General features: G+C 48.6%; 1 protein-coding gene across 1 annotated transcript in view; it reads right to left on the bottom strand.

The window, feature by feature from the left end:
• The window catches only part of B4galt5 (beta-1,4-galactosyltransferase 5), a 76850-nt gene that overhangs the window by 4762 nt on the left and 49201 nt on the right, over nucleotides 1-22887 (bottom strand). Inside the window, exons 2-7 of the mRNA XM_047540867.1 lie at nucleotides 19258-19392; nucleotides 7467-7580; nucleotides 6180-6304; nucleotides 2821-2937; nucleotides 1269-1456; nucleotides 525-647 (exon numbers count right to left, since the gene is read on the bottom strand). Coding sequence (XP_047396823.1) covers nucleotides 525-647; nucleotides 1269-1456; nucleotides 2821-2937; nucleotides 6180-6304; nucleotides 7467-7580; nucleotides 19258-19392 — 802 coding nt within the window. The remainder of the gene's footprint in view (nucleotides 1-524; nucleotides 648-1268; nucleotides 1457-2820; nucleotides 2938-6179; nucleotides 6305-7466; nucleotides 7581-19257; nucleotides 19393-22887) is intronic.

Raw genomic sequence — 22887 nt, 5'->3', positions numbered from 1 at the left:
CAAAGCTGTGACACTACCAAGACGCCTCCTTGCTGGGGAGGCCTCAGTGCCACGGCACTCGGTACGCAGAATGCTGGGAAGTGCCAGTCGGGGCATCGGCTTGGCACAATGCAGCTTAAGACCTAGGGATTCTTCCCAGGTAGGACAAGTGACAGACGAAAATAATATCCACTAAGTTATGACCCACAGTGGGAGGAAAAGCGAAGACGATACCACAGGGACAGTCAGAGCGGTCAGGGCACAGCCACAGAACAGAGACCAGCCACCGAGCGTGACTTGTTTAATGGCGATTCGGCCTTACATCCTGCGACTTATGCTACTGTTATTTTACAGTAGCATCAGATCTAAATGACTGATGCATGGGGGGATGAAGCTCAGGGGCAGGGCACCCCTGGATTCAATCCCCAAGGAAAGAAGAGCAGCTCCTGGAACATGTGTACCCCACGCGGCTGCCGCCTCTGCGGGCAGGCGGCTGCTCTGCGCGATCTCAGCAGCGTTTCCGAGACACACGGGACGGGCAGTACCTGTTCCAGAGGTCGTCGTCTTCTCCGCCCCAGCCCCAGAAGGCATTGGGAAAGCCATTGATCTTCCGAAACTGCTCGACAGTCAAGCCACTTACTCCACCAAAGAACTCGGTGTACGGAAGCCTGCAGGGAGGGCGAGCGTGGGTTTCCTGTGTCCAAGGGTCACCTCCTCTGCAGGAGGCCAGCTCACCAGAGCTCTGGGCACAGCTGCTGCCCTGAGCCACCTGAACTGGCTTCCTGGTGCCGACATACACCACCGACGGAGGTGGCTGTATCTTCCCCATTTAATTTTTGACCACAGCTTGACTGAGACACTACTGACATACAATTCAAAGTGTGTGATTCAACAGCGTTTTGCATATTCACTGAGCTGCATAACCAGGCCACAATCATTACTAGTGTATTTCACATCTGCCACAGCCTGTACCCACCAGCAGTCACCACCCGCGAGCCCCAGCCTAGGAGCCCACTGATCTGCTATCTATCTCACAGATTTGCCCTGATTGGGCATCTCACAGGCAGTAAGTGGGTGACCCAAACCATGGCCTTTGTGTCGGCTGCTCCCACCTGGCTGTTCAAGGCCGACCCAGGCCGGGTGTCCACCAGCGCTCCACTGTGTGGATACGCACTCTGCTTATCCCTCCAGCAGCGGCCGGACACTGGCGCTGCAGCTAACTACACCGTGCGTCCTTGACCGCTCATCCCTGGGATGAAACCTCGTTAATCAGAGGAGGTGACACTCACAGATACATATACTTATCCAGTTTAGTTGCGAAGTGCCTGGGCATCTGTCCACATCCGTAGTAGTTGCGATCGCTTTCTGGGATGTGATCCACATCATGAAAAATCAGACAGTCCCAATCCAAGTCCTTCATTGCTTCTTGAAACCCAACGTTGAAAAGCATGGCTCGATTGAAGGGCTGGGTCCCAACCTAAAGGAGAGCTCGCTTTAAAAGGCGCCGTGGAACAGTGCCCCCACTGCCTCGGCTAGGCAAGAAGGGCTTATCAGAACAGCTGGGGGACACCTGGGCTCCCGCCAGTAGGTCTGGCACCTCCTATCAATGACACCTGGTGTGGCCCAGCAGTCAGATGACCTCTGGCCTCGATTTCTTTAGCAATAAGAGGTGAGAAACCCAAGCTTCTCCCACGACTGCCAAAGGCAGAAGTTCCACCACGTCTGGCCAGCACAGGGAGACATAGGTGGCGGGTGGGGACACGGCCACTTCTGCTTCTCACGTCACCATACCTGCCCACCAGCATGTTGACCCACCTACCATTTCTACTTCATAACCAAATCTAGTAAGAGAGCTTTCTGTTTGAATTCTTTTATTTTGAAGGTTCAACTAAGACAACCGTCCCTGAACGCACCAGAGACCCAAGCCTCTGCAATAAAAAGCAGCTGGTGATCACGAAGAGACCCGTTCACAGAGGCAGAGCCGGAGGAATCTACATGCTGGCGTCTGCTCACCCTTGTCAGCAGCAAAGACCCGACTCAGGACAGGAGTGCGACAAACCAAAGTATCTGATGTGATACTTGACGAACAGGAGCCGTTTCATAACACCTTCAACCAGCCACGAGCAATGCAGGAATGGAAGTCCTTTCTAGAGCACCCGGGCTGTTTCACCCCACGCCCACGAAACTTCCCTTTTTAGAACAGTGGTGCTTATTCCTTTGTCCTCATTCCGTGTGAGGCAGCCAAGCCACACTGCGACTGCCTAAAGTGGCCAGCAGCAAGGGTCAGCAGGTGCCTGGAGGGAGGGGGCCTGCAAACCTTTCGTTCGTCCCTGGAGCCTCCAGCTCGAGGATCACATGTTCAAAGATGCCTAAGAAGCCTGGTCAATAATGTGACCGAAACTGGGTCAGGCAAAATACCACACAGGACTGGGAGACATCAGACTCAATCTGTCACGTGAGCCTTCAATCCAAGCACTCCCAGACTGAGGTGAAACCAGGCTGCGGAGTCCCGGCCACAGACACGCGGCAGTTAAGGGCAGGTGCCGCCTCCCGACTCCAGGGCCACGGTCTGTGCTGCACCAGGAAGCATTCCCGGGGGCGGGGGAGCCTCAGGCCGTGAGCCACGGCAGCTTCCAGCAAAACCCGTAACAGGAGCCTCGGCTGGCGGGCAGGCAGCCTTCCAGCCTGGACTCGGGTCTGCACGGACGCTGCCCCCTTCCCGCCTCAGGGCCACTCAGTTCTAGGACTGCGGCGCACAGGCTCCTCACACTGAAGACGGCTTAGCATACTAAACTGCCGTCCCCGAAGGGAAAGAAGAAAGGGAGAGAAAGGACTGCTCACCTGCTCAACCACGTAAAAGGCAAACTGCAGGCGCTGGCGCTGAAGCATGGGGATCAGGTGTCTGAGCAGGACCGGGAGGTGCTCGTGGCGGTTCCGGAAGGGGACAAGGATCGCCACCTGGAGCCAAGCAGAGCAAAGCGAGTCGCCTTGTTAGTTCCTCCAACTTCTGCTTCACGGCCTGACCACTCTGCAGACTGGCTGGCAGTCCTTGGAGAGTTCGAGAGGCTGGCTGTCATGCCTGACCTCCTCCAGAGCAGACCCTGCTGGCAAGTCCACCCCTGGGACTGGAGGACTCTCATCCTCACACCCCACGCCTTGCCCGGGCCAGGCCTGCTCTACCAACCCACTCGACCTCACCAGGAAGACGCCTGCTCTGCACTGTGGCACAACAGGCAAACACACAGCTGGGCAAAGCCAGCGTTCGGCTGTAGCACGCTGCGCTCACGGCAATCCCAGGCGGCATTCCATACGCATGGATAAAGGGCGAGCACGTGTGCTTATTTTGGAGGAGCGGTGCTAGGGACTGAATCCAAAAGGGCTCTACCACGAGCCAGGCCCCAGCCCTTTTCATTTAGACAGGGTCTGACTAAGTGGCCCAGGCTGGCCTCGAACTTGTGATCCTTCGGCCTCAACCTCCTGAACTGCTGGGATTACAGGTGTGAATGCTGTACCTGGCTCTACGTGCTTGCTATATTGATTTTATATTCCAGTGATGAGCTGGGAACGCTGTTCCATCAACCTGCCTGATCATGGTCACCACAAGTACCTGAAAGGGCCAGCACAGAACCTGCACCTCATCAGACACGTGCTGAAGGGACAGACTTAAGCTGGGGTCACAAGCTTCATCTGCACTACTGGGGTCCCCTCTCACTGTGGGCAGGCAGAACAACACTGGGCAAACCTCAGCGTCCAACTAGAGAGTCTGCTTTCTCTCCCGCTGATCTAGAAGCTGACCGTGTGGGCTTGATACACTGGCCCTGGAGATGATTTCTGCAAAATCAAGGCCCCTGGAGAGGGGCCTACAGACACCCTGCTTCCTAGTGTTCCCGTGAGGAAGACAAAAGGGCCTTGCTTCATCCATCCTCAGAACGATGGGAATTCCTGGCTGCACAAGAGCCCCTGGGAGAACCCACGTCTCTAAACTAGCCCACATCTCTAAAACAGCCAGCATGTTAACCACGTCTCTCAAACAGCCAGCATGTTAACCACGTCTCTAAAACAGCCAGCATGTTAACCACGTCTCTAAACCAGCCAACATGTTAACCCACTTCTCTAAAACAGCCAGCATGTTAACCACGTCTCTCAAACAGCCAACATGTTAACCCACTTCTCTAAAACAGCCAGCATGTTAACCACGTCTCTAAAACAGCCAGCATGTTAACCACGTCTCTCAAACAGCCAACATGTTAACCCACTTCTCTAAAACAGCCAGCATGTTAACCACGTCTCTAAACCAGCCAACATGTTAACCCACGTCTCTAAAACAGCCAGCATGTTAACCACGTCTCTCAAACAGCCAACATGTTAACCCACTTCTCTAAAACAGCCAGCATGTTAACCACGTCTCTAAAACAGCCAGCATGTTAACCACGTCTCTAAAACAGCCAACATGTTAACCCACGTCTCTAAAACAGCCAAATGTTACCCACGTCTCTCAAACAGCCAACATGTTAACCACGTCTCTAAAACAGCCAAATGTTACCCACGTCTCTAAAACAGCCAGCATGTTGACCCACGTCTCTAAAACAGCCAAATGTTACCCACGTCTCTAAAACAGCCAGCGTTGACCCACGTCTCTAAAACAGCCAACATGTTGACCCACGTCTCTAAAACAGCCAAATGTTACCCACGTCTCTCAAACAGCCAACATGTTAACCACGTCTCTAAAACAGCCAAATGTTACCCACGTCTCTAAAACAGCCAGCATGTTGACCCACGTCTCTAAAACAGCCAAATGTTACCCACGTCTCTCAAACAGCCAACATGTTAACCACGTCTCTAAAACAGCCAAATGTTACCCACGTCTCTAAAACAGCCAGCATGTTGACCCACGTCTCTAAAACAGCCAACATGTTGACCCACGTCTCTAAACCAGCCAACATGTTAACCCACGTCTCTAAACCAGTCAACACGTTAACCCACGTCTCTAAACCAGCCCACGTCTCTAAAACAGCCATCATGTTAACCACGTCTCTAAAACAGCCAACATGTTGACCCACATCTTTAAAACAGCCAACATGTTAACCATGTCTCTAAAACAGCCAACATGTTAACCCACGTCTCTAAACCAGCCAACATGTTAACCACATCTCTAAACCAGCCAACATGTTAACCCACGTCTCTAAACCAGCCAACATGTTGACCCACGTCTCTAAACCAGCCAACATGTTAACCCACGTCTCTAAACCAGCCCACGTCTCTAAAACAGCCAGCATGTTAACCACGTCTCTAAAACAGTCAGCATGTTAACCACATCTCTAAACCAGCCAACATGTTAACCACGTCTCTAAACCAGCCAACATGTTAACCCACGTCTCTAAACCAGCCCACGTCTCTAAAACAGCCAGCATGTTAACCACGTCTCTAAAACAGTCAGCATGTTAACCACATCTCTAAACCAGCCAACATGTTAACCACGTCTCTAAACCAGCCAACATGTTAACCCACGTCTCTAAACCAGCCAACATGTTAACCACGTCTCTAAACCAGCCAACATGTTAACCACGTCTCTAAACCAGCCAACATGTTAACCACGTCTCTAAACCAGCCAACATGTTAACCCACATCTCTAAAACAGCCAAATGTTAACCACGTCTCTAAAACAGCCAAATGTTACCCACGTCTCTAAAACAGCCAGCATGTTAACCACGTCTCTAAACTAGCCAACATGTTAACCCACATCTCTAAACCAGCCAACATGTTAACCCACATCTCTAAACCAGCCAACATGTTAACCCACGTCTCTAAACCAGCCAACATGTTAACCCACGTCTCTAAACCAGCCAACATGTTAACCACGTCTCTAAACCAGCCAACATGTTAACCCACGTCTCTAAACCAGCCAACATGTTAACCCACGTCTCTAAACCAGCCAACATGTTAACCACGTCTCTAAACTAGCCAACATGTTAACCACGTCTCTAAACCAGCCAACATGTTAACCACGTCTCTAAACCAGCCAACATGTTAACCACGTCTCTAAAACAGCCAACATGTTGCAATATCAAATGCAAATACTTTGGGGGTGTGTGTGAGAGGGGGGCAAATGAGAAAGGTCACAATTAGGAAATCCCCAGTGATGACATGGGACAGCAAGCCCAGATGCCCCTCCAGCACTGGGGTGCAGCGTCACAGCCCACCTTCCACCGAGGCACGCAATCAGAAGGCTTCCAGTGACCTCCCAGCTTGATGGTCGGGTCTCTGGAGAAGAGGGCGTGAATGTCGTCCATTCCGATTTCACTCATGTTTATGTCTATTGGGCCCTCTGAATAGAGAGGGAAAAACAATTAAAAGGCCAGAAAGTGACCGGTTTCCCCCTGGCCCAGGGTTTACTCTCTGGAGAAGTTCAATGCTTTCTCAGCAGACTGTATGCCGTGGGGGTGGCCCGTGCTCCGCCTTCCATCTCTGCACCTCTGGGCAGCACTGCTCCGAAAGGAAGCACGTCAAGGAGTTCAGAGTTTGGGGCTCTTCCAAGGGTGCAGCCAGAAATCAGATTTTAAGTGAAATGGCAGCTAAATCTCTCAAAGGAGGAGGACACAAGTGGCCGGGCTCAGGCCGTGGTGGCTTGCTCCTGAAGCAGGTCCAGATGCACTGCTGTCTCTGGACTCGCCCACCAGTGAGCTGGGCCCTAGTGGATCGTGTCCGGTCTCAGACACTAGTCTTCCACTTAGGCTGGGAAGCAGAAACAGGACAGTCAATAGGGGCTAGCAAGTGGATGACCTGGTAACACGAGCTTCTGCCTTAAGAAAATAAAAAAATAAATAAAAAGCACAAGTGAGAAGCCCCAAAGTACAGAAAAGGCATGAGTTTACCGCCACGATTACACATGGAGTTTCAGATTACACATCGAGTTCCAAAAAGAAAATATCCAAGACTCTAGGGATTGACTGATTGATACTGGGTGTTGAACCCAGGGGTGCTTTTTAGCACTGAGCTACACCCTCAGCCCTTCTTATTTTCTATTTATAAAAAGGGTCTTGCTAAGTTGCTAGGATAGCCACAAACTTGTGATCCTCTTCCCTCAGCATCCCAAGTCACCAGGGTAAGTGGCGTGTGCCACCACGCTTGGCCCAAGACTTACGCAAACACACAGCAACTTGTAAAGAAAGTAACATGTGTCATTCAAACTAGTTTTCATCAGTGTGACTTGGGCTAAAAGGACACAGCTGTCTGTCTCTGCTGTTTCCAAGACGTCCTAACAGACCCCAGCTTACACACAAGGGGCAGGTGCAGAGGAGAGAGGAAAGACAGGGGAGCCTGGGAGCGTGCTGGGGAGGAGCCGGGGCGCGATCGACTGCCCGAGCCGTCTCCGGAGTCCAGGAGTGCCTGCGAGCCGCAGAGGGAGGCCAGCGAAGGGAGACTCGGCAGTCCACGCGCGGAGGCCATCTGCCCCAAGGCAGAGGAGGCGGAGCAGGCGCTGTACTCACTCATGGAAGGGAGCCTCTCGGGGCAGGGATGGTTGGCGAAGTAGGTGAAGTCTTCAGGAAGAAATGTCGTGGTTTGGAGGAAGGTCTCACTGTGGTTCAAGTCAAGAGGGTAATCTGGGGGGACAAGGGGAAAGGAACTCAGCACCGCCGAGCAATCATGCTCCCCTACAGCCTCCTGGGAAGGCCTTTCCTCAGTGCGGCAAAAGCAAGAACCCACGGACACAGAGGCACGGGAGGAGGGGACGGCTTCATCGGGGCCCTTTTCCCTTCCTCTTGGCATCACAGCCGTCTCTGCTCTGTTTAGTCAGGTGTGATCAGGGAGCGAGCTAACGGCAGCGGCCCCTCACCTCTGACTCCAAGCAACACTGGCTCCTCTGGACATCACCTGGGCCCCCACCAGCGCGTGGCTAGCCCTGAGGTTCCACTTCACCTCATCAGCCACTTCCCACTGCAGGAGGGGAGGAGGTCGTCCCGCCCCGCCCCAGTCCCACCCCCACGTCCCCACCGTCACACACCCTAAGGGGGTAGGGCAGCCTTCAGTGTTGACATGCTGCTGTGAACGTCGGAGCCGAGAAACACGGAGCGCTGCGCGTCGTTTTCTTCCAGGAGCAACTACCTTCCCTTGCCGCTGGCTCAGCTCACTATGGAACGGAGCCGATCCCATCAATGCCCCCTCCCGGAGGAGATAAGACCCCTGGGCTTTCCCACCTGCCTGCTGTGCCAGCGCCACCGCAGACCGGCCAGTCTCCGGAGACCACCTCCACCTCTCGGGACGCACTCAGCTCTTCATTCCTAAAGGCCACTTTGGCCTCTCCTAGGGACTGTAACTGGGCCCAGGAAGGGGACCTTCTGCCCTCATCTTTGCAGACTGCGAGAGGGGAGCACTGAGTGCGTGCACCCCGCGCAGGAGAGGGCTGGCGCATGGTGGGGCTCAGGCCCGGGCTGCGCCTTTCCCTTGAGCTGTGCAGCCTTTTTCAAAGTCATTAGTCTCTGTCACCAGTCCTTGTAGAGTCGTGATGATTCCATGAAAATTAAAACTGTGTTCACATCCATTTTGCAACCCAGAATTGCAGAATCTCTAACTCGGGTTATTTTTTAAAAAAGCACTGAGAGAGGGTCTCCAGCAATCAAGTGAATCCTTGAACTCTTGCAAAATATGTGGACTTGGCAACTACTCAGAGCACCTGTGGCGAAATTCAAAGAGAGGCAGCTTGGAGGGAACTTGGGCCGTATCCCAACAAGGGGAGACTCTCGTGAGGAACGCTAAACCTGCCTTCATGGAAAGCAGACTGAAGACGTGGACCAGGAAGCATAAGCCTCACAGGCGAACTGTTTCACAGAAAGTGGCTCAAAGTCCTCAGTTCACACACGCAGACCCAGCCCAGGTCGAGCCCCCTCCCGGGGGTAATGACTGCTTCAAATCCACTGAAGAACCAAGTACTAGTCATCACCCTGGGTGATTCTGGGAGGCGCATTTCTCTTAAAAATCGAGGATCTCCCAGGTGCTGACAAACGTGTCCCAGGCGTCTGCGAGCCTGCGCGGGCCTGTGGAGGCCGGTTGGGAACAGCAGCCATCGCCACCCACACCAAGGCGACAAACTCCCCCGGTACTGTGCTGAGCATCTCCACAGGCCATGCTACAAATCAGAAGAGGAGTAATCTAGGCAAAGGCAGTTTGAAGCCTAAAGCTACCACCAAACAGGGCATTTGAGAAAAGAAAAAAAAAAAAATAGACAAGACATTTTTATCTGAAGGATCCTCCTACGGGGGGTGTGTCTGAAGACACACATAAAGTGCTTCCTACTTCCTTCAAACACAGATAACATAAACATGGTAACGAGTGGCGTGAAACAAAACAATACTTTTCTTCTGACTACTAAATTAATATCGTGTCATTTAAGGGAAAAAGACACACCTCAAATATACTACGCCTTAGAGATGAAACAAAACCAAACCTAATTTCCTCATTGCTTATTTTAAATTCTTTAAGCAAAAAAGTAAATAAGGACTGGGGTGAGGCTCCATGGCAAGGTGCCTACCCAGCACCCATCAGGCCCTGGGTTCCACCTGAGCACTGCAAAAAATAACCAAGAGATCCAAGATGGCGGACTAGAGGGAGGCTGCGTTCCTCGTCGCTCCGTAACTCCAGTTTCAAGCAGAGGATATCTGTTTCTTGGTGAGGCAGTTTTTGCTGCTTATCGATCCCCTGCTGTTTACCCCATTTGTCTGCTGTGATGACCTGCAGTCTGCCAGCATATCGACACCTTTTTTGAGTGCAGATTGCTCACTGTCAGGCACCTATCATCCACCATTTGCCTGCCTCTCGCCTGTCCATTGCCTGCCTTTCACCTATCCATCACCCAATGCACGAGGTTCACCTCCCGATCATCTGACAACAGTCAGCAAACTGATCGCCAATTGCCAGTGGAGCTCCAGCTGCCTGCTGTTGCCTGGAAGTTCCCTGCCACAGTACCTGCAGGTTTGATTACACGTAGCTGCCGCCATCTTGAGACAGCCAGGCCCCGTAGGACCCCTGGCCGGACTGACTGAGCCCCGTCTCCAGGATCCCTCAGCCCGACTGATCACTCCCTCTCTACAGGGCCCTCACATCGACTGACTGCTCCCTGCTGCCAGGACCCCCAGACCAACTGACTGCACCCTATCACCGGGATCCCAGACCAACTGATTGCACCCGGCCTCCAGGATCCCGCAACCACACCAAACACACCTGACCTCCAGGACCCCTGCATGACCAACCGCATCCCGTCTCCAGGACCTCCAGCTGACCATGTCCACCCCTGAGCTGCAGCTCCCCATTTGCCAACACATTTTGAAGCTAGAGCGGCCATCTTGGATAATCCTGCAAGCCGTAGCTCCGATCTTTAGGTGGGGCAAATCCCATCCTGAGACGCCTGCTGGAGGCTTGAAGCTCACTGTCAAGTACCTCTCATGCATCAGGCTACTGAACTCTGGGAGGTTTCATTACTACATGACTGTTATACTGTAGATTTTCTTTTTTCTCCTTATTGAAAAATTTTAAGTTTTTATTTCTTTACTTTTCTTGCTCTCTTTTCCTTTTGTTTATCTGTTCCCTCAGAGTCTCTTTCTCCCTTTTTGCATGCTAACATCCAATTTCTTTTGATTACACTCTCACCCTTTCTATTATCTAGAGCTTCTGTATAATCTTTTCTTATTGCATTAACAGCTACATTCTACATCCCTCTGCATCCTCTTTGTCCTCCATTTGAAACTGCAGACCTTATTTGCAAACCTGTTTGTTTTACTGAAGGTAATATTTGAACTCATTCTGTTTATTATGACAATTTTGTTATTGTCCTCATAGGGGCCATTTGGTCTAGGATTGCATAGTGTCTGAACTGGGCACTGCTAATACTGATCTCCCCTTAAAGAAACGGTTTTGAAAACCTATAGGGCCACTATAAGCCTATAGGGGGAAATCTTCAATACCCCAGATCTGCACTGCTAGAGGGAAAGATACATGAACAACATGAAAAAACAAGGGAAGAAAATGATCCAAACAAATCTAGATTCTATATTAATAGAATCCAATGACAGTATGGTAGAAGAAATGTCAGAAAAGGACTTCAGATTATACATGATTAAGATGATTCGTGAAGGAAAGGATGAGATAAGAAAGCAAATGCAGGCAATGAATGATAATACCAGTAAGGTGAAAGAGCAACTACAGGAAGCAAAAGATCATTTCAACAATGAGATAGAGATTCTTTTTTTTTTTTTTTGAGTTTGAAACTTGGTATATAATTTTCTTGTTGTGGGTGACAAATTTGCACAAACTTAATGACTTAAACACATACTACACGTGTGGCAGTTCCTGTGGGTCAGAGGTTCAGGCATGGCTTTTCTGGGTTCTGTGTTTCAGGGTCTTACAAGGTTGTAATCCAAGTTGTTGGCCAAGTTTTCATCCGGAAGTTCAACTAGCAAAGGGTCGACTTCCCCATTCAGTGTGGTTGTTGGCAGCATTCAGTTTCTTAACAGCTATAGGATTCATGGTAGTTTGTGTCTTCACAGTCATTAACAACAAAAGACTCTAAGCAAGCCTACTAGCAAGACAGACCTTTAAGCAATGTTAATAGGGTAGTAACATCCCATCACTCTTGCCATGTTCTATTGGTTAGAAGCAAGATAGAGATTCTCAAAAAAAAAAAAAAAAAAAAAAACGGAAATCCTTGAAATGAGGGAAACAATAAACCAAATAAAAAACTCAATGGAAAGCATCACCAAAAGACTAGACCACTTGGAAGACAGAACCTCAGACAATGAAGACAAAATATTGAATCTTGAAAATAAAGTTGCTCAAACAGAGAAGATGGTAAGAAATCATAAACAGAATCTCCAAGAACTATGGGACATCATGAAAAGACCAAATTTAAGAATTATTGGGATTGAGGAAGGCACAGAGACACAAACCAAAGGAATGAACAACCTATTCAATGAAATAATATCAAAATTTCCCAAACCTGAAGAATGAAATGGAAAATCAAATACAAGAGGCTTACAGAACACCAAATGCACAAAATCACAACAGATTCACACCAAGGCACATTATAATGAAAATGCCTAACATTCAAAATAAAGTTAGGATTTTGAAGGCCGCGAGAGAAAAGCATCAGATTACATATAGGGGGAGACCAATATGGATAGCAGCCGACTTCTCAATCCAGACTCTAAAAGCTAGAAGGGCCTGGAACAACATATTTCAAGCTCTGAAAGAACATGGTTGCCAACCAAGAATCCTATACCCAGCAAAACTAACCTTCAGATTTGAAGATGAAATAAAATCCTTCCATGATAAACAAAAGTTAAAAGAATTTACAAATAGAAAGCCTGCGCTACAGAATGTTCTCAACAAAATATTCCATGAGGAGGAAATGAAAAACAACAATGGAGGTCAACAAAGGGAGGAACTACCTTAGAGAAAAACCACTCAAAGGAGAAACCAAGCCAACTTAAAAACCAAAAATAAGCCAAATGACTGGGAATACAAATCATATCTCAATAATAACCTTGAACGTTAATGGCCTAAACTCATCAATCAAAAGACATAGACTGGCAGAATGGATTAAAAAGAAAGACCCAACAATATGCTACCTGCAAGAGACTCATCTCATAGAAAAAGACATCCACAGACTAAAGGTGAAAGGATGGGAGAAAACCTACCATGCACATGGACTCAGTAAAAAAGCAGGGTTTTCCATCCTTATATTAGATAAAGTGGACTTCAAGCCAAAGTTAGTCAGAAGGGATAAAGAAGGACATTTCATACTGCTTAAGGGAACCATAAGGAAGACATAACGATAGTAAATATTTATGCCCCAAACAATGGTGCATCCCTGTACATCAAAAAAATCCTTCTCAATTTCAGGAATCACATAGACCACAACACAATAATTCTGGGTGACTTTAACGCAACGCTGTCACCACTAGAAAGATCTTCCAAACAAAATCTAACCAAAGAAACCATAGAACTCAATAACACAAACAATAACCTAGACTTAATAGACATATACAGAATATTCCATCCATCAATGAGCAGATTCACTTTCTTCTCAGCAGCACATGGAACCTTCTCGAAAATAGACCATATGTTATGCCACAGAGCAGCCCTTAGGAAATGCAAAAAAATAGAGATACTGCCTTGTGTTCTATCAGATCATAATGGACTGAGAGTAGAAATCAATAAAAAAATAAAAAACAGAAATTACTCCAACACATGGAGACTAAATAATATGCTATTGAATGAAACATGGATAACAGAAAACATCAGGAAGGAGATAAAAAAATTCTTAGAGGTCAATGAGAATGACGATACAACATCTCAAAATCTCTGGGACACTATGAAAGTGTACTAAGAGGAAAATTCATTGCATGGAGCGCATTCCAGGAAAGAATGAAAAGTCAACAACTAAATGACCTAACATTACAGCTCAAAGCCCTAGAAAAAGAAGAACAGAATAACAGCAAAAGTAATAGAAGACAGGAAATAATTAAAAACAGAGCTGAAATCAAAGAAACTGAAACAAAAGAAACAATTCAAAAAATTGATAAAACAAAAAGTTGGTTCTTTGAAAAAGTAAACAAAATAGACAAACCCTTAGCCACACTAACAAAGAGAAGGAGAGAGAAGACTCAAATTACTAAAATAGATGATGGAAAAGGAAATATCACGACAGACACCACTAAGATACTTAACATAATGAGAAGCTACTTCGAAATCTGTATTCCAATAAAATAGAAACTACCAAAGACATTGACAAATTTCTAGAGACATATGCTCCTCTCAAACTTAACCAGGAGAACATACACAATTTCAGCAGATCAATATCAAGCAATAAAATAGAAGAAGCCATTAAAAACCTACCATCCAAGAAAAGCCCAGGACCAGACGGATTCTCAGCCGAGTTCTACAAGACCTTCAAAGAGGAACTCATTCCAATACTTCTCAAAGTATTCCAGGAAATAGAAAAGGAGGGTACCCTACCGAACTCATTCTATGAAGCTAATATCACCCTCATACCCAAACCAGGCAAAGACACATCAAGGAAAGAAAATTTTAGACCAATATCCTTGATGAATATAGATGCAAAGATCCTTAACAAAATATTGGCAAACCGTATCCAAAAACATATTAAGAAAATCGTGCACCACAATCAAGTGGGGTTCATCCCTGGAATGCAAGGATGGTTTAACATTCATAAATCAATAAACGTAATCCATCATGTCAATAGACTTAAGGATAAGAATCATATGGTTATTTCAATTGACGCAGAAAAAGTGTTCGACAAAATACAACACCCCTTCATGCTCAAAACACTAGAAAAAATATGGATAGTAGGAACATACCTGAACATTGTAAAGGCTATTTATGCTAAGCCCATGGCCAACATCATTCTTAATGGAGAAAAACTGAAACCATTCCCTTTAAAAACGGGAACAAGACTGGGATGTCCTCTTTCACCACTTCTATTCAACAATGTCCTCGAAACTCTAGCCAGAGCAATTAGACAGACTAAAGAAATTAAAGGGATACGAATAGGAAAAGAGGAACTTAAGCTCCCACTATTTGCTGATGACATGATTCTATATTTAGAGGATCCAAAAACCTCCTCCAGAAAACTTCTAGACCTCATCAATGAATTCAGCAAAATAGCAGGCTATAAAATCAACATGTATAAATCTGAAGCATTTTTATATGTAAGCGATGAAACATCTGAAAGGGAAATGAGGAAAACAACTCTATTTGCAATAGCCTCAAAAAAAATAAAATACTTGGGCATCAATCTAACCAAAGAGATAAAAGATCTCTACAATGAAAACTACAAAACACTGAGGAAAGAAACTGAGGAAGACCTTAGAAGATGGAAAGATCTCCCATGTTCTTGGATATGCAGAATTAATATAGTCAAAATGGCCATATTACCAAAAGTGCTATACAGTATTCAATGCAATTCCACTTAAAATCCCAATGATGTACCAGAAATACATCATTGAATACATTACAGAAATAGAGCAAGCAATCATGAAATTCATCTGGAAGAATAAGAAACCCAGAAAAGCTAAAGCAATCCTTAGCAGGAAGAATGAAACAGGGGGTATCGCAATACCAGAACTTCAACTATACTACAAAGCAATAGTAACAAAAACAGCATGGTATTGGCACCAAAATAGACAGGTAGATCAATGGTACAGAATAGAGGGCATGGACACAAACCCAAATAAATACAATTTTCTCACACTAGACAAAGGTGCCAAAAATATGCAATGGAGAAAAGATAGCTTCTTCAACAAATGGTGCTGGGAAAACTGGAAATCCATATGCAACAGAATGAAACTAAACCCCTATCTCTCACCCTGCACAAAAATCAACTCACAATGGATCAAGGACCTTGAAATCAGATCAGAGACCCTGCATCTTATAGAAGAAAAAGTAGGTCCAAATCTTCAACTTGTTGGTTTAGGATCAGACTTCCTTAACCGGACTCCCATAGCACAAGAAATAAAAGCAAGAATCAATAATTGGGATAGATTCAAACTAAATAGCTTTCTCTCAGCAAAGGAAACTATCAGCAATGCAAAGAGAGAGCCTACAGAGTGGGAGAAAATCTTTGCCACTCATACTTCAGAAAGAGCACTAATTTCCAGAATATATAAAGAACTCAAAAAACTCTACACCAAGAATACAAATAACCCAGTCAACAAATGGGCTAAGGATATGAACAGACACTTCACAGAAGATCTACAAGCAATCAACAAACAATGCAAAAATGTTCACCATCTTTAGTAATAAGAGAAATGCAAATCAAAACTACACTAAGATTCCATCTCACCCCAAGTAGAATGGCGATTATCAAGAATACAAGCAACAATAGGTGTTGGCGAGGATGTGGGGAGAAAGGTACACTCATACATTGCTGGTGGAACTGCAAATTAGTGCAGCCACTCTGGAACAGTGTGGAGATTCCTTAGAAAACTTGGAATGGAAACACCATTTGACCCAGCTAGCCCACTCCTCGGCCTATACTCAAAGGACTTAAAATCAGCATACTACAGAGATACTGTCACATCAATGTTCATAGCTGCTCAATTCACAATAGCCAGACTGTGGAACCAACCTAGATGTCCTTCAATTGATGAATGGATAAAGAAACTGTGGTGTGTGTTTGTGTGTGTGTGTGTGTGTGTGTGTATATATATATATATAGAGAGAGAGAGAGAGAGAGAGGAATATTAGTTATAAAGAATAATAAAATTATGGCATTTGCAGGCAAATGGATGAAATTGGAGAATATCATTCTAAGTGAGATAAGCCTATCTCAAAAAAACCAAAGGATGAATGATCTCGCTGAGAAGCGGATGATGACACATAATTGGGGGGTGGGAGGGGGGCAAGAATGGAGGAAGGAGGGACTGTATAGAGGGAAAAGAGGGGTGGGAGGGGTGGGGGGAAGGAAAATATAACAGAATGAATCAAACATCATTACCCTATGTGAATGTATGATTACGCAAATGGTATGCTGTTACTCCATGTACAAACAGAAACAACATGTATTCCATTTGTTTACAATCAAAATAAATTTTAAAAAAATAAACAAGATTAAAACCCACTTTCTTAGTAACCACAGAAGCCTTTTAAAGAAGTGGGAGAGAGCCGGGTGCAGTGGAACAAGCCTGTAGTTCTACCAACTCCAGAGGCTGAGGCAGGAGGCTTGCAAGTTCAAAGCCAGAGTCAGCAACTTAGTGAGACCCTGTCTCAAAATAAAATAAAAAAGGCTGGGGATGTGGCTCAGTGGTTAAGTGGCCCTGGTTCAATCCCTGGTCCCAAAAGAAGAAAAAACAAGGTGTGGAAGAGGCAGAGGAAGCAGCTGCTCGTGCCTTGGGAAGACTCGGGACTGTGGCAGCCCCAACTCGATCCGCAGGGGTCCCCTACCCAACGCTGGCGTCTTCCATGCCTACTGAATGAGGCAAGTGCTGAGGGAGAAACCAGGCTTGCTGAGGTTCTATGGCAGGGCGTGAGGAAGAGTCCTGTGACCAAGCTGCTCCTGCTCCAAGCTCACTCTCCCCATGAAGCAATGGAGGGCTGGGGCAGGGCCGGGGTGCTGCACGCTTAGCGCACTCGGGGCCCTGGCTTTGATCAACAGCAAGAACAGGAAAGGAGGGAGGAGAGGAGACGGACATAAAATCCTGCCTGCCTTCAAAGTCAGACTGAAGCCAGCAAAACAGTGCACAGGCATCACTGGCAAAACTCAGAAGACAAAACAGGGTTAAAGCAAACCCCAGCCACTCAGGAGGCTGAGGCAGAAGGATTCCAAATCCTCAGCAACTCAGTGAGACCCTGCCTCCAGATACAAAGCAAAGTGGGCCACAGATGTAGGTCAGTAGTACAGCACCCCTGGGTACAAGCCCCAGGGGGGAGAGGGGGACGAGGGGCTTACGCCTTGGCTGACTCAAGTCCTCTGCTGCTGCCAAACTGGCCAGCAGGCAGACTGATGAACTAGGATGCGATCCATCCTTTTAAGAATTTAACTTCCCTTTAAGAAGCAATACTTCCTCTTGATTTCCTGCGTACTGCAGAGTAATTCTCATTTGTAAAGCAATTTCACTTTCTACACTGAACTTCAGGCAATCTTAGAACTCATTACAGAAGAGAGGACTGATTCAGAAGAAAGAACTTTGTTTTTTTTGCGGTACTGGGGATCGAACTCAGGGCCTTGTGCTTGCGAGGCAAGCACTCTACCAGCTGAGCTATCTCCCCAGCCCAGAACTTTAAAAAAAATATATAACTGGGCTTGGATGAAATAAGGAAGACGCCACAGAAAAGCACATTATCCTTGATTAAATAGGAGGCAAATCTTGAGTGCTTAAGCAAAAATCTCAAACACTTTTTTTTTTAAACCATCCCTGGCTGGACAAGGAAAATCTCCTTTTATAAGGTTTGTTACATTCAGTTTCTGGAAAATTTAAAAAGAATGGAAAGCTTCGTCTTAAAGGTGAAGAACTTGCCGGGCACAGTCTTTTCAAGTCAAAAACTGTGGTTCAGGACTAAGGTCCTCACCATCCTGGGCCAAGTAGCTGCCATCTGACCTCCATCTGCCTTTCTCTGCACAGTTGCTGCTCGCAGGTAAGAAAAGCCACAGGTCAAAGCCCCAAAGGTTGAGGCGGAAATGTCTGTTCTGTGGTCCTCATCGCAATGCTTAGCTGAAAAGTCTTTCTCAAGGTGAGGTCGACCATGCCAGGGCCTGAATCTAGCGTGTGTCCCAGGACTGAAGTTTGGTGCCAGGCTTGGTACCACGGAGACGTGTGGAAACTCTAGAAGCGAGCCGAGTGTAGCGAGGTCTACAGGTCACTGGGGTGCGCCCCTGAGAGGAGAGGCACTCTTCTTCCTCTCTCCTGCTTTCTGGCCAGGAGGTGGGCAGTTTGTTCTGCCGATGTGCTGCCTTGTCACAGGCCCAAAAGGAACAGGGCCAAATGGTCATGGTCTGGACCTCCAGAACGGTGGGCCCAACAGACCTTCCTAGGCTGGTGGTGTTAGTGACAGCACAGAAGCTGACAGCAAACTCAACCACGTGGCTGAGACCAAGCCACAGAAGGCCACGCCTGACCCGGAGGGAAAGTCAGAGGCTGCCCCTCTGTAACTGCGATTTGTAAAACTGTCCCTGAATCACACAATCATTACGAGAAGAAGATCTATTCAGATTCGACAATGGCATCCATGAAGAAAGCCTGGAGACGTCTCTGGGGCTGGACAAATTCAAGTGGGTCCAGCAGGACAGAGAGCTGGCCCACCCCTTCTCATGCAGCAACAGGGCCAGATGATGACATAAGCAGACCCCCACCACAGCGCGGGTCTCAAGAACAGAGCAACACAACCCACGGTGTTAGCCCTGAAGTCATTCCCAGGAAGCACCACCGGGTTCTTCCCCTTCCACTAGCTGGCTGAATGCATTTTCTGAAAATAAATCAAAATTATTTCCTTGAACAGCATCTGGTGCTCCTGCTCGGCTGGGGTCCTAAATGGACACTTAATCTGCTTACTGGCAGGATATGAGTGGCCACCACCCTGGAAAGGGACAGCTTGAAGAGTACTCTGAAAGGCCCTCCGCCTCCCTGAAAAGCAGCAGGGAGGAAACACGGTCACCCATCCTGTTGGCAGAAGTGAGCCGGGGCCAGGCCTCCCGCCTGGTCTGGACAACGCACTCCTCTCCTTTGAACAGTTACACAAGCCAAATTTACCCGCCTTCCACTAGGAACATACCGGAGTCATTCAGGCTGCTGTTCCTCTTGGCGTAAGCGCTGCGCACCACCTGCTCATACACCTGAGCACCGATTGTTCGCACGTTGTCCCGCAGCAGGATGCCTTGAGCCTGCATCATGAAGAGGTAGGTGTTCACTGCGGAAAACAAGAACAAGAGCGGGGATCAGAGGTGAGCATGGAAGCATGCAACTCTGGATTTCTTTTCTTTTTGCACCTTCTAAATAAACCTCTAAAACCCTATGATGCCATGTCTCTATTTCCCACACTGGATTCCATGTTTTCAGGACACTAACATTTCTCGGGAGGGTTCAGGGGAATTGCTGTTAGTATTCCACAGTTGTAGAAGAGCTGGTCTCTATGTTCTAGCACTGAGATGATCAGGAAGACTTCTGTGAATCAAGTAAATCGTTTTTAAAAGGCATCTGCTCTCCTTAAGACCACCCTTTCTAAACTAGATGACTCTACACAGAACTCGAATCTGTTAACTACTCTGCTTCTACAAACGCTGACATCCAGGCCTGGTCCTGTCAACCTTTCTAGAATGGCAGACTAAGGCGCAACACCCTCCTTCGGGTTTGGAGAGACAAGACAGTAACAGAATGCCAGCTGCCCTTGCTACCCACCCAACAGCACACAGGGAAAGCAGGCAGCGTGTGGAGTCACCTGGGCGCACGCGGAACAGATGAGACAGCCCAGCACTGCTCTCTGCAGGGTGACCACGCTAATGGAGCACCTGCACCCATCCGCCCTCTCAACCCAACGGCACCTATTTTAAAGCAACTGTACGGAGTTAAAGCCGTCTCCCAACAGGCGCTCTATTGACTCTGTCTCCCTCATCCTGGAGAAGGGGTGTTTTTTGAAGGTGGCCACTTGCAATCTGAGCTCTGTGTCTGAAGTTGGACCCACCCAACACTTGGCCAGCCTCCAGCGTAGCCGCAGGCAGCACTGGCCTCGGCAGGGTGACCTGCCGTGCAGCGAGTGCAGCCTTAGGCCACCAGTTCTGCCCGCTGACGCCCATCATTACTACCAGTGTCCTGGACATAATGGGAATAAAGGGTAACTGAGCGGGTGAATGGACGAAGCTCAAAAATCAATGTCCTTTATTCCAAGCTGTTGAGCTTGGTGTCTGTACTGGTGAAGTGACGGGCATGAGGCCACAGACAATGACCGGCGGGCAAACTCCCAGGCCAACCCAGAGGCCAGCACGAATGGACAGAGCTCTCTCACAAGGCTTCGCCCAAGTCAAGGCTGAGGCCGCTTTCAGAGCGGGCGAGGCTCAGAGCAGGCTCCACACCAGCCGGGGGAGCGTGCCTCCCGGCTCTGCCAGAAAACAGGTCGGACACGGTGGCTAGGAAAAGCGAAGGGAAAAGCACCTTCGAAACCTTAGAAGACGTCGTTCCGCGGAGCCCGTGCAACAAGAATAACGCTCATTTTCTGATTCCTGAGGCGGTGCGGTGCTGGGCCACGGCAGGTGGGCAGTCCATAAGTATCCATCCAACCTAAGATTTAAATTTCGCACCAAATTTCTAGTTTTGTCCTATGTCGGTGTCATCATTTGGGCTGCTCAATACGTTCCCATGGCCCTGAACGCTTTCCTTCACCTCCAGTGCCGTGCTGTGTCGCCCACCGACGGGGATGACCAAGCAGCGGGAGAGCTTTCCCTCAGGTTCTCTCCTCCTCCCCCTCCCCCCTCGGCCTTGGACTTCTGGCTGCAGGACTGCTCAGGGGGGGGCCTCCTCACCCCTCTCCCCGCCTGTCCTGGGCTCCTCCAGAGCTGCTGGAAGCCCATTTCCTGCCAGGCAGGACCCCCACCCGGCAGAGGCTCTGAGTCCTTGGGTGTGCAGGGCCCACGAGCTTGTACCTGTGACCAGCTCTTGGGTGACAGGTACCAGTGCTGCTGGACTGAGGGCCACACTCTGAGTCCTCCTCCTACAGGGAACTTCAGTTACATAATAAAAATAGTCGCCAACACGTATTGTGCACTAAGTTGCATAATCCTTTCTCTCAATCCTTGAAATGATCCTGAAAGGTCAGCAACTATGGCCCGAAGGCCAGTCACCATGGGCCTTCAGACTCCTGGGCATCTGCATCAGGGCCCCTGACGGCGCTGGAGTGGCCCAGCGTGCCTGTGCTCTGACTGCTTCACCACCTGGCCCGGACACACCTGCTCGGAAGAGCTCTGGAGCCTCGCCCCTGCACGGCTGCCGGGTCCCCTTCATCACAGCCTGGCCCCCAGCTCCGCTCCCCGCCCCGGCGTATCCCGCCTCCGTGAGACTCCACTCACCCACAGGGGCCTGCCCTTTCCTGCCAGGAATAAGCCCTCCGACCCTAGGAGACGAGTTCTGGAGGAAGCCTTGGCCCCAGCCCATTCTCCCCTTCTCAGACAGATCGTCCACAGCTGGCTTTTGTTCACTTGTCATAAGTGTCTGCCCGCGTCCCCTGCGCGAGTCTCACTGTTCAGCTAATACAGTCACACCTGACGATTCTTCTAATTATCCACAGAACTAGCACAATGCTTAAAAAATACAAGGAGGAGGAAGTAAATACCGTCAAGCAAAAGGAAACAATCGCAGGTTCACAGGCTTGGGACAGCTTGGGATTTTAAGGACATGCCTCAGCATCATCTCATGCTCCACACTCCCCAGAAATGACCAAGTCCAAGAACGCGGGGACAGTCTACAAGCCACTGGCAATAGAGTTCTACGTGGGGTTGGGCCCAGGTGTTTCCTGGTCACCTTTAGCTAGCGCTCCTCACCTGCCCTCTCTCGGCCACCCCCACCCCGCCCCAGACTTCCCCCTGCTGTGTGGCCCACCCACAGCGCCACAGCTGCCTCCCGCCCCGGCTGCTTTCTGAACACTGGCCCAGCTGTCTGCCCACGCAGACAGAGTGGTCCAGGTGCAGTCGCAGGAGCCCTGCTCCATCTGTTACAAGGAACTGTCACCTCGGGCCCCCTCTGGAGATTCATGATCTACAGTAACTCAAGGCCCAGAAGTTCCCAGAATGTTTGGTTACCTAACCTGCAACTTCCCGATCCAGCACCTTTCTCTGTGTAACCAGTGCCATGCAGTGGTTCTCTAGAGAGCTGGCTTCGGGAACTTCTGTCCTGGCTATTTCTGTGAGTGGACTTTAGGGCGTCCATCACTCGGTCAGGTATTCAGCTGGTACTTGCTACCTGTGAGGACAGGGCCACACCCCATGGACCCACACTAAGCTCACTGGAGGTGGGACCCCTGCATCTTACTGGAGAGGCTGCTGCTACGCTGTTCGTGCCACCTGGTGGTACAGAATGAAACGCAGGGCCTCACAAGTATCCCTATGACGAGTCCTGTCACCAAACTCAGCCTGTGGCTCTGGCCTAACGACACACAGGGCTTCCCATCTCAAGTATCTCGTTCACCTCTGTGAAGCAGATGCCATCTCAACTTTTTATTTCAGATAAGGAAGTGGAGCCTCGAGGTAAAGAAGGTCGTGTGACTAGAAGTCAGAACCCGGCGGTAAAGGTCAGGTGTTTGGGGCTGGGGAGACAGCTCAGCTGGTAGAGTGCTTGCCTCGCAAGCACAAGGCCCTGAGTTCGATCCCCAGTACCGCAAAAAAAAAAAAAAAAAAAAAAGGTCAGGTGTTTCAGGACA

The sequence above is a fragment of the Sciurus carolinensis genome, chromosome 2 (assembly GCF_902686445.1).
Source record: "Sciurus carolinensis chromosome 2, mSciCar1.2, whole genome shotgun sequence".
NCBI classification, from domain to species: Eukaryota; Metazoa; Chordata; class Mammalia; order Rodentia; family Sciuridae; genus Sciurus; species Sciurus carolinensis.
Note: the sequence above shows the minus strand (reverse complement) of the source record. Positions and strands in the feature narration are given on the sequence as shown.